Source organism: Amborella trichopoda, chromosome 6 (assembly GCF_054954075.1).
Source record: "Amborella trichopoda isolate Santa Cruz 75 chromosome 6, AtrichopodaSantaCruz75HAP2 v2.0, whole genome shotgun sequence".
Taxonomy (NCBI): domain Eukaryota; kingdom Viridiplantae; phylum Streptophyta; class Magnoliopsida; order Amborellales; family Amborellaceae; genus Amborella; species Amborella trichopoda.
Window position 1 is genome coordinate 6,948,326 of NC_142341.1, and position 11,306 is coordinate 6,959,631.

General features: G+C 36.8%; 1 protein-coding gene across 4 annotated transcripts; it reads right to left on the bottom strand.

Annotated features, from left to right (window-relative positions):
• Positions 1-800: 800 nt before the first annotated feature.
• Positions 801-8,591, bottom strand: LOC18434312 (mediator of RNA polymerase II transcription subunit-like protein). Of its 4 annotated transcripts, none has more exons than XM_088868856.1 (4): positions 8,513-8,591; positions 6,338-6,499; positions 2,102-2,214; positions 801-1,649 (listed from the first exon to the last, which is right to left on the bottom strand). In XM_088868856.1, exons 2-4 carry the CDS (start codon positions 6,435-6,437, stop codon positions 1,515-1,517), a joined length of 348 nt encoding a protein of 115 aa, XP_088724982.1. In that variant the 5' UTR covers positions 6,438-6,499; positions 8,513-8,591; the 3' UTR covers positions 801-1,514. The 4 variants fall into 4 exon arrangements, with proteins under 4 accessions (XP_088724982.1, XP_088724981.1, XP_006844448.2 ...); XM_088868855.1 differs by having other exon boundaries at positions 6,338-6,586; XM_006844385.4 differs by having other exon boundaries at positions 8,459-8,591.
• Between the last annotated feature and the right edge of the window lie 2,715 nt (positions 8,592-11,306).

The window sequence follows — 11,306 nt, forward strand, 5'->3', positions numbered from 1 at the left end:
CAAGCTCAAACTTCAAAAGAAATTTTTTTGAACGTTGTGACATCTAAGCTATCAAATTTCACATCCAATGGTTTTAAGTAATTGTGACCACCTTGTATTTTCATTGTATAAAACCCCAAAATAAAATGGGAAAAATATATCTTTTCGCCTTTCAAAACATATCTAGACACATAGATCTCATGTATTGTATCTTCTAATTTTCTAGAACAATGTTTCCCATTTTGACTCATCTTTTTAACTCAAACAAATATTAAAAAGATATTGGCCATATTGATATGTACGTTACTGGGACATATCAATATAGATTGATCGCGATCCTAATCCGACCCAACCTGATAGGATCCAAAATAGACCTGGACTTAGATCCCACCTAGATCGAGTCAAGGTCAAGTGGACACGGACACGATTAGGTTGACCAATCGGATCCACAGGTCGACCCGACCCGTTTTCCATCCATACCTCAAATCTTGTGAACCTCTTCATCTAACATCTTTTTTTCTTTTTTACCTCAATGTTTTCTAACTCACATTATTATGGGTGGATTATTTTTTTATTCCTTTATGTAGTTTTATACAATTGAGAAATAAATGCCAACATTTTAAATGGCCGAGTATGTCCTCCAATTTCTAACATGGTTTCACATGATAAAGTGATGCTAATTACGCATGACAAAGTAGTGTTTGTAATGCATAATGATTCATACCATTCTTAAATTTCTCAAAGTAGGCAGGAGGGACCACTTGGCGCATTTCATTATACACGATGGAATCGTTAACTCATAAAATGAACGGCTAAACTGGTTTGACAACAAAGACTGATTTAAGTTCACCAAAGATTAGAAGCTCCATTAACACTTGGTAGGCAAGTTTTCACCTTCAATGCCATTATAAAACGGTTACAACTTTACATACAACGGGGACCGAAGAGTTACACTAGTCAATGGAGGTTAATCAGGTTACAAAAAGTGCACCATTAAGTCCAAAATCACAAACTATCCATTTTAGTGAACCATTTCTGTGTTTTTCACTCTTAGCCATGCATAGCACACCGGTGGAAGCTCCACCGCAGTAAATCTCTATAAAAGGCCCTTTTCAGGGCCTCTGCAAGAAAATTGCCAAAATGCCCTTATTGGGACCTATCGCGACAAAATACCTGCCACCAAACATTCTGCCCATGATTGGACGGTGTAGATGGTTCTAGCTTACCTGCTATCAGACAACTGCTTAAACTAGAAAGCATTAAATGAAGCTCAAAACTCAACCACTACGGTTTATTAACGAAGCATGTTGATGGTATAATGAGCAGGCAGATTTCCGCCCTCAAAACTGTAGTGCTAATCCAGCAAGATGCAGTTAGGTCATAAAGAACAAGGAGCTTGGACCTATCCTCTACCTGTTGCTCCCACAAAATTACAGGAGGCCTTGTACGTCACTTCAACCTTGTATAAGGAGGAAATTCTCTAGCCAAAAATCAATGAGAATGGAAGAAAATTGTTACTGCAAACACAATCCCTCCTACACTCTGTCCAACTCCTTGAAGTGTCGTTCTTGTTGCTTATTCAACTGGTCCCTCCATAATTGAATTAATTTTTCCTGCTTTTGAATCTTCTCAGATTTGGTTTTCAACTCCTCTTCCATAATTGCTATCTTCTGCAAAGTACCAGTCCAGAGGAAGGATAATCATCATAAGCTCTTCTTTGAGGCTCAACGAACGAGCTCTTAAAACAGCATCAATCAAAGAACTTCAAACTGCGCGACAAATGAAGAGAAGGTATGCCACAACCCAATGGAGTAATACAAGAACAATAGTCCAATGGGATCATCAGAGGCCCATAAAATGGATGATGAAGGGGGACAGAGAGACCCACAAGAACAGGGAATGACCCACCATGTTGTCCCTCTCTCGCTCCATCACCATCCATCATTTCATTGGACGTTGACAATTTGATTACGTGGACTATCCATTGGATTATAGCATATATTCCCCCCGAGCATGAAGGATGATCTACAGATTACTCATCATCCATATGCAGGGCCTTATTCCAGAGGACCATTCATCAGGTGTGACCACCAACCCTACTGCAATGGATAGAAATACCCACCCTTCTCAAAGTCTCCTCCTCAGTGGGTCGTGCTTCATATTGAAGATTGATGAAATACAATTGAAGCTTTTTTGACGCTTCCATGAAATCCCTAGCATGCCTTTCCACGTCAACTGTATGCAAGCAAAAGTGCAAAACCCATCCTTAGGAATGTTGATATGCATAGAAATGACCACAATTATCCAACTATTTACCAAGCAGATGTTATTTTATCAGGAGTTCATAAGCTAGAAAGTCACAACAATAGCTCATAGATTAAGTATGTAGTGCCCCGGAGAGAGAGCCAAAAGAATCGTGACCACCCCGATGCCTTTTGGACACTCTATAAACTAGTTAAAGAACAAAAAGGGATTGAATCGATCGCACCATTGGAAAAGGCCAAGGGACCTATGATTATACTTATACAAGCCAATAAACTTACATATGCATAAAATGGATAAGAAACAATCAAGCATTGTGGAACTCGATCAAAACTACAATTATTAGACGAACCTTAATATGGGTGTACCTAGACCTGATACTTAATAGCATCTAAATGGTGATTCTATACTCACAACTATGAGCTCCAATTTCTTTTAAGAGAATTCTAATCGATGATATATAATCATCATTTTCATCATCATCGTCCAAGCCTTATCCCAATGATTTGACGTCGGATATATGAACGAGAGCCATACCCTCAGTAAGACCAAAGTCACCATATTTTTTCTCGCTACTTCTATCAATATCCTTTTGGGCCTTCCCTTTACCCTTTTAGAGCCTTCCACTTGAACCAAATCATACCTCCTAACCTGTGTTGTATTAAGTCTATACTGCACATGGCCAGCCCATGTAAGTCTCCTTTCCCTCATGTTATTGCGTATTGAAGCCACACCTAAGTTTCCTCATATATATTCATTCTGAATTCTGTCTTTTCTTGTCCTGCCACTTATCCATCTCAACATCCTCGTCTCAACAACGCTCATCCTACGGGTATGTTGTTTCTTGATCGCCCCATTCTGTCCCATAAAGTATAACTGGTCTTACAGTTGTTTTATAGAGCTTCCCCGTCAGTCTCAATGGCATGCGACAATCAAATAAAACTATGAAAGCACATCTCCACTTCGCCCATCCAACTCCAATTCTATGTGCGAAATCTTCCTCAATTACTCCAAGCTCCTGGATTATCGACCCTAGATATTGGAAACAATCTCTTTTAGGAATTTCTTGACCATTAATCTTAATTGTTTACTCGTTTCTACTCCTATTATTACTAAACTTGCATTCCATATTTTCTGTCTTAGTCCAGGTAATTTTAAAACCTTTAGATTCTAGAGCATCCTTCCAACGTTCAAACTTTGCATTGACACCGCCTCTAGTCACATTAACCAAAACTATGTCATCCACAAACAACATACATCACGGTACTTCATCTTGTAGATACTTGGTTAACTCGTCCATAACCAAAATAAAGAGATATGGGTTCCATGCTGACCCTTGATATAGGCCCATTTTCTATTACTATAAAATAACACATATAAAATGTAAATGAATTCAACCATAAACATGGAAATTGACCTTTACAGGAGAGAGAGAGAGAGAGAGAGAGCGAGAGAGAGAGAGAGAGAGAGAGAGAGAAAATAACTTTCTTAAGGAAATATAAGGTGCTAAACAAACAAAATGTTACCTCCTTCAGCTCAAAATCAACAATACGTATGAAAACTCTTCGAGCTCTGAAGGTGCAAAGTAGATCGCTAAGTAAGCACACTCATACATATAATTCTCTCTCTTCTGACATAATTCAAGTAGAGTTTTAGCATGATCTCCAAAACGTAGGTGAAAATTCGTGGGTGGGGCTATTTATAGAGTTTTAGAAGGGCTTTATTGAAATTTCGGGTGAAAAAGAGAATCCCAGAAAACTCAAGAAAAAGGCGAGATTTGATTTCAAGTTGCACCTTAAAGATAGACCCAAGTGGGCCCCAAGGATGCAACAAGTGTACATGAAGTCTTGAAGTGGCGCCAAGTGTCCTAACAGCTAGCTGACTCGTTGAGGCGCTAATCGAAATCGCCGTCTCCATTGATCTGAAAAAAGGGGCGTGCAATATCAAATCGCGCCTTATTTTTACATGTTTGTTTGCATACAAAACATGGGCCTTAGAGTGCTGCCACTGTTTGCAAGTGGACATGTGTCTCAACAGTAAGTTGTTTTGTTGGGGCACGATTTGAAGTCACGCCTTGTTTGCAAAGTCACGTACTAGGGTTTTATTTGAAGTTGCACCCCGACTTATTATGTTTGTTACAATGCAAGACATGGACCCTACAAGTAAGCCACGTATTACGAATAACATTCGAGTGATGCCACGTATATTAACAATCATGTACAAAGTAGGGCACGATTTTGAATGGCACCTTATCTTTAGTTTACTTAGAAAAATAAGGTGCAACTTGAAGTTGCGCCGTGAGCGCCTTTTCTTTTGTGTTGCTGGCAAATAAAGTGCAACTTGAAGTCGAGCCCTGAGGCGCAACTTCAAAGAGCTCCTTGATCCAAATAGCGCCCTGTTTGAGGTGCCATTTTAGAGAGCGCCCTTTCTCTAGGTATGTGCCAATTGAGAGTTGAAGTGGTGTGGAGTTGGGTGTGGCTCATATTCTTGCAACATATCTTCGAAAGTCGGGCGTCTACAGATGCCCCCTCTTTGTTATTGGTTAGGTGAAACATAATTAATGACAAAGACAAAATGATGCAAAACTTTCGAAGATAAATGAAGCATTAGACTCAAAATTAATGTGTGCAACATGCTCACTTACCCCTCTTTAGAAAGGTTCTAAACTTAGATATATACATATTTAAGTGTAATGAAAAACCATACCTCAACAGGCTTGGTTGATCAAAGAGTGGATAACGTATATAAGGCCTTTGACATGGGGAATGGGAAATTACTTTTGGTGCTTGCTGAATGGTGACCACGTACCATCTCGAAATTTATGACAACTTCCCAGTCTCTTCAATAATTTTAAAGTGGCGCTTGAAGACCAAATGCGGTGTTTTCTACATGGTGCCCAAACCATCCTGGAGCTTATGACAACCTCCATGTCCCATCAAGACTTTGGATGGTGCTTAAAGACCGAATCTGGTGCTTTTTATAGAGTGGCCAAACCAGCCTGGGCTTATGATGACCTCCAGGTCCCTTCCTGACATTGATGCAATGCTTGAAGACTAAGAGTTGGCACTTTTTACATGGTGATTAGACCATCGTGGCGCTTATGTTGACCTCCAGGTCCCACCAGAGTTTTGGTGTGGTGTTTGAAAACTGAAAGCTAAATACTATTTGATAATTGATCATCGCAAAGGTCACAATGAGGTTTGGTTCTAAGATGATCATATGTTTGAAGATTACCCTGTAAGCTTATCACCCTAAACACATGCTAAGGCAATTTGAACTTACTCAAAATGCCTCAGCATTTTCTCAAAGTAGGGCCATGGATAGGATGAAAGGGGGATCTCTTTATGCAAGCAAGCTTCAGAGGGCAGATAATCCGTTGGAACGAGCATTTGAGTATTGTGTGAATGGGGAGAAAGGTGTTGGAACGACACCTGGTCTAAAGTCTTGGTTGGAGAAGGAGAAAGTGAAAAATCCCACAATCTTTTGGATGCAAGCAGCCAGCTGGGATTCACATTCAAAGATAACGATACATCATTATCTCCAAGAAGATCCCCATATTTTATTAGGTTGTTTGAAAGAGTGAGCCCAAAATGATGAAAGGCTACATCATGAGTTGCTTAACCGGGTAAGCTTCCTTGAATTTTAGCCAAAATCTTTTTTCTGTATATGTTTCAAGCATTAATTATATGTCACTTGAGGGTCTTTGACATGATTATGAGATGGGATTCGAAAATCAAAACAGAAGGCCTACAAGAGATGAGGGCCCGTCTATTCTTGGTCCATTACACAATGCAAGCCAGTGGCTGAAACGTCAAAGAGATTGTTGATTGGCATTTGGCAATTCTGATATGAGGCTAATCCAGTGCTAATACCATTAGAAAACTTGCAGGGAGATAAAAAACATATATATAATTTTTTTAAAGGTGTTTACCCTTTTCAAGATACAAGTATATAAATATGAGTTATTATTATAGAAATACAAATAACCCGAAATATTCAAATCCATGCCAGGAATTAGTGATAAAGTCTATTAAAATGAAATGAATAAAAAAGTGTAAGGCAGTTCATAACACCAGTATTTCTGGAAGCAACTCACTCTGATGAGAAGGGTGCGCTGAACGATCCACTGCTTGGAGTTCTCTGGCTGGCAAACATGGAAGCAATGCTGCCTCAAGTGACATAACGCAATTAATCATGTCATCTTTCGGCTGTTGGGGTTTCCGTCCTTGATCATGTTGTTGTTGGTTTTCAAATTGTTCTTGAGCCATATTTCATATGTGATATATGGTAATATAAGTAGCTGATTGTGTAGACTATGCACTTTATTTAAGTTGAAGTGTCATAACTATGAAAACAACAAAGATAACAAACAATCATGATACATACCCCAGTTATTGAAAAGTTCAGAGGAATTAAGACTTTCAAAAAGCTTACCATACAAATGAATAGCACTACCTAAGAACAAGTGAAGCATGCTACAGTTGAGAAAGTTCATCAATGATTTGAATCCATGTTGTTTTTTTCTTCCTGTTTTTTTTTTTTTTTTTTTTTTTTTTTTTTTTTTTTGCTATTTAAGGTGAATCCATGATTCATGTCACTCAAGGACAAATATACAAACTGTGCAGTATGATAATTAAAGGAAGAAATATAGAGAATCAGGCTTAGGCTTGGGCTTGGTGTGTTAGTCATTGACAATTGCAACACTATGTCCCAAGTTCGACCTATTGCTAGACTACCCCCCGCACCCCAACCCACCACACCAACCCATGTGCACACGCACATGCATACACACACACACACAAACAAACACACACAAAATTGTGAGGGCACATGTGTTGCCAGTGGCTTATGACCACATAACAATCAAAAATAGAATGTCGCGATAAAATAAAAATTGTACATGCTGTTAATTTTTGTAAGCCACCTCTTACGGCTTCAAATACTCTTTTCAATGAGAAGAAAGCAAGCAAGCTATTACTTATCCCAAAAAAAAAAAGGCAAGCTATTCAATGATTAAAAGGAAAAAGTTGACAAGGATTGAATTTGAAAGCATAACGAAGTTTAGCTCCTCTTTAAATTTAAGACAAAGATCGGTATGAATGAAATTGAATTTAAGGCATGGGACGTTTGAATTCATCAAAACATGTACAATAATGCAAATTTTCCAAGTAGGTCTAATAAGAGAGGAATGGAAGTCAAACCCCAAACGAGCTAAATCAAGGTGCACAGAGCCGGGGAAAAATGCCCCTTTTCTCATAGAATTACTTAACATTTGTCCAAGTGGATCATTAAACATTGGCAACATATAAATAATTTTCCAAGTAAGAAGAATCAAATTGCATAAGCCATATAATTTCATAGAAGATGTACAAATTAGTGCCTAGAGGAACGAATTTGAACATCATTTTCAACATTGCATCTCACATGAGAAATCTCAATTATTACAACAATTACAAATGCCCCTTCATCAGCTCACAATTTATCCATGTAGCTTTAGTCTTTATTGTGGTGGATTACATTGCCCATAAGTTACTAAGATTGAGGATCCACAGTCATATAATTTTATATCAAATCAGGTTTTGAAAACTAGACCATCAGGCTCTAATTGTGATGCTTTCAGATGATCTAAGTGAATCAACCTCCCATTTGGAGTTTCCCAAAATGAAAAAGCATGAGAATGAGAACAACAGGAACCCAAAATCAACAGATTCTAATGTGTGTGTGTGTGTGTGTATAAATAAATAAATAAATAAATATATATATATATATATATATATATATATATATATATATATATATATATATATATATATATATATATACACACATATATCCACAACAGGAACCCAAAATCAACAGATTCTAGTGTGAGTGTGTGTGTGTGTGTGTATATATATATATATATATATATATATATATATATATATATATTTCAACCACAAACACAGTATCTAAAAATAGAACTTCATGGAAACGAAATAAATTCACAAAAAGAGCAAGCCTAGACATTCAACAAAACCCCATCAAATTTCAGAAATCAAAAACCCAAAAATCTTTCAAACCTCACCAGAATGAAATATCATGCTAAGCCATCATAAAAACAAAAAAAAAAAAGTAAAGTTAACCAAATCACAAAGCCCACAAAATGTAGAGAAAACAAAGAACGGAAAAAAAAAAAAAAAACATTTCATTCGTTGAAAAACCTGCAATTTTATACCTGAATTAACCGAGTCATAACCAAAGAGAGATCCACCAAGAGGTCTAATCATACAAGCAAACACCACAAAATGAGTTACTGCCCCTTTAAAGCTCCGCTCGTCTTGGTTTCGCAAGCAGCAACCACAAAACCACCCACCATTGTTGAACCTTTTCAAGTTTTTGTGTTCTTTTTTCCCCTTGGATCACGCCAAAACCCGCGTTAGAGTTAGGAGAGGGAGAAGAGAGAGAGGGGGATGGCTCCTTAGGGTTTGGAGCGGGAGAAAAGAGAAAGGAGAGAGAGGGAGGGTGTTGTGATGCGGCACGTACCAATTTCCTACATTGTTCTATTTTTCACAAAAGACCCAACACGTAGACCCAACCTGGGTCCGGCTTTGGACCAAAATTAGATCCGAACATTATTCGAGTCGTTCAGGTTCGATCGGGTCTCGGTCTAGGTCCCAGAATATATTTTTATATCCAGATTGTGGATGGATCAAAGATGGGCGATCCAATCAACCGTTCGTTTTTTAAAGCCTTAATTCCCGGAAAATAAAAATTAGAAGTATTTATATTGTTTAACATATACAAAACATATGAGTTTTGAACGATAAAAGAGGTACTAGTTGTTCCCCTTTATTGCATTGGTAATAACCACAAAATATTTAATATGTACATGTATTTTCCGACCTATACTTGTGCTTCGCTTCCATTTAAGGGCTTGTTTGATAACCGGGAACGGGAAGTTATTTGAAAATTGGGTTTTTTGGAATTTTGGAAACAATAAGAATGTTTTTGATAAACTGGGTGGAATTCTAGAAAATCATGAAACCTGTGTTTGATTGAACCAAGGAACGGGGAGACCCGAAAATGAGCTAGTTCTAACTGTTTATTGAAGATTTTTTGCATGATATAGCGATAGTTTTTTCAAAGTGATAGAGGTCTTAAAATCATCCCACACATAGTGATATTTGTCCGAAGTGACATAGATCTTAAAATCATCAAGCGCCCACTTTATGTTAAATAAAATATGTAGCTTAGATCATGGAAGTAAATCTAAGAAGGTTAAATTTGTTTCTTAGATTATATGTAATTTATTTGGAATCCACCTTTTTTATACCATGACCATATCACACTAGTGCAAACCTTTTAAGATCTTTAAATTTGACATTTCCTTATCCTTCTATTCTCAAATTCACATTTCCATAGAGCCTTTTTTGGTCGCTTCTAAACAAAAACATACCTTAAAAACCTAAAAATAGAGAAAAACAGAATGAGAAACTAACTAAAAGGACCTGCACAGAGAAACCCCAATAAACTCAGCAGGAAGGACATGAAAATTACATAAAATCTCCAAAATAGGATATAAATAACAAAGCAAGTTATGCATGAAATACATGAAAAATTGACCCAAAAAAATAAAAATAAAACAACCAAAGAAAGAACAGAAAGGCATGAAAATACTTTAAAAACACACAAGAAACCCCGCAAAACAAAATGTAAACATTAAATACATGAAAAAAAAACACCAGATATAGTGGGAAACAACCTAGAAAATCTAAAATGTAGCACATAAGTCATAAGGGAGCTTAAAAGAACTTGGTAAATTCTTTTTTAAAAAAAAAGAAAAAAGAAAAAAAAGAGGCCTGAAATACCCAGAAAAAACCGAAAGTAGTGGCAAAACAAAGGAAAAAAATATGAAAACAGGTAAAAATGGCAAAAGAAACCCTTAAAATTGCCAATCTAAAAACCCCCAAAACCACATGAAAATACCTGAAAAATAGCAAAGTCAATTCATCCCTATCTTATTTGATCAGTTTTCTTAACCTAATTTCTCAATCTAATGGGATTTTTAAGCAATATTAGAAGCTCTGTATCATCCTCTAAAGAGACCTTACTATTTACATGCTGATTTTCTCCAAAATAGAGAGCATAACGAATAGAAAGAAGAAAAACAAAAGGAAGAGAGAGAGATAGAGAGAGAGAGAGAGAGATAGAGAGAGAGAGAGGAGGAGCTCTCTGGTTCATTATTTCCCCCGTTGAATAGGGTTTTTCTCTCTCTATATATCTCGAGAGCACCTGCTTTTCTTTCTTTTATCTGCACATTGTGAATTGTTCTTGTTGTTTGGTGTGTGTGCGGTGTTAACCAAAGCGTCGGGCCCAATTCCTCACTGACCCTCTTTTTTTATTTTTTTCTTTTTCTTTTTTTTTGTTCTTTTTTTTTTGTTTTAAAGAAAAGGGCTTAGGTACGTAGTTGCCGACTTTTCCTAGTTGTTCATTATCGAACGGGTCGAGGCCCAAATCCCCTCTAACTTAAAAGGACCCTCTAACTTAAAAGGATTGGGTAACTGATTCCCATAGTTAATACCACGTTACTAATACTTTCAAAAAACTAACTCCGCAGCTACTTGAAAAAATAGGTAAGGGTTGCCGTCCCCACTAAATTACTCAAAAAATATGCCACATGTGATCTTATTATGCCCAAGATTCTCAAAATATATCGAAAAAATTGAAATGAAAACCCAAAAAATGCATTATTGTTCATATTTGAAGATATAAAAATTAAAGATATCATTAAAAATAAGGGTGTGGTTTGCATAGAGCCAAGGCTGTAACCATCAAAGTAAAACGCACATTCAAATAGTGTCCAGAAATGTGGTTTCAATATTAGAAATCTTTGTTATAGCCTTAAAATATATTTTCATATCTAATTATAAAATTTCAAGCTTAAAAAATAGTATAGATCGAGGAAATCTATGACAACTTGAAAATCTTGAAAATTGACGGTCTAATAATGCATGCACTATTTCCAAAACTTGAAATCCATTGTTTTCTCATGTTCATGCATCTTGATGTCCATATGATCAATT

Excerpts from the sequence above, each read along its gene's own strand:
- LOC18434312 (XM_006844385.4), bottom strand. The coding sequence starts at position 8,510 with ATGATTAGACCTCTTGGTGGATCTCTCTTTGGTTATGACTCGGTTAAT. Across the intron at positions 2,215-6,337 it reads AGCGCACCCTTCTCATCAGA|TTGACGTGGAAAGGCATGCT; the intron begins GTGAGTTGCTTC and ends GCTTGCATACAG. Across the intron at positions 1,650-2,101 it reads AGGAGGAGACTTTGAGAAGG|AAGATAGCAATTATGGAAGA; the intron begins GTGGGTATTTCT and ends GGTACTTTGCAG.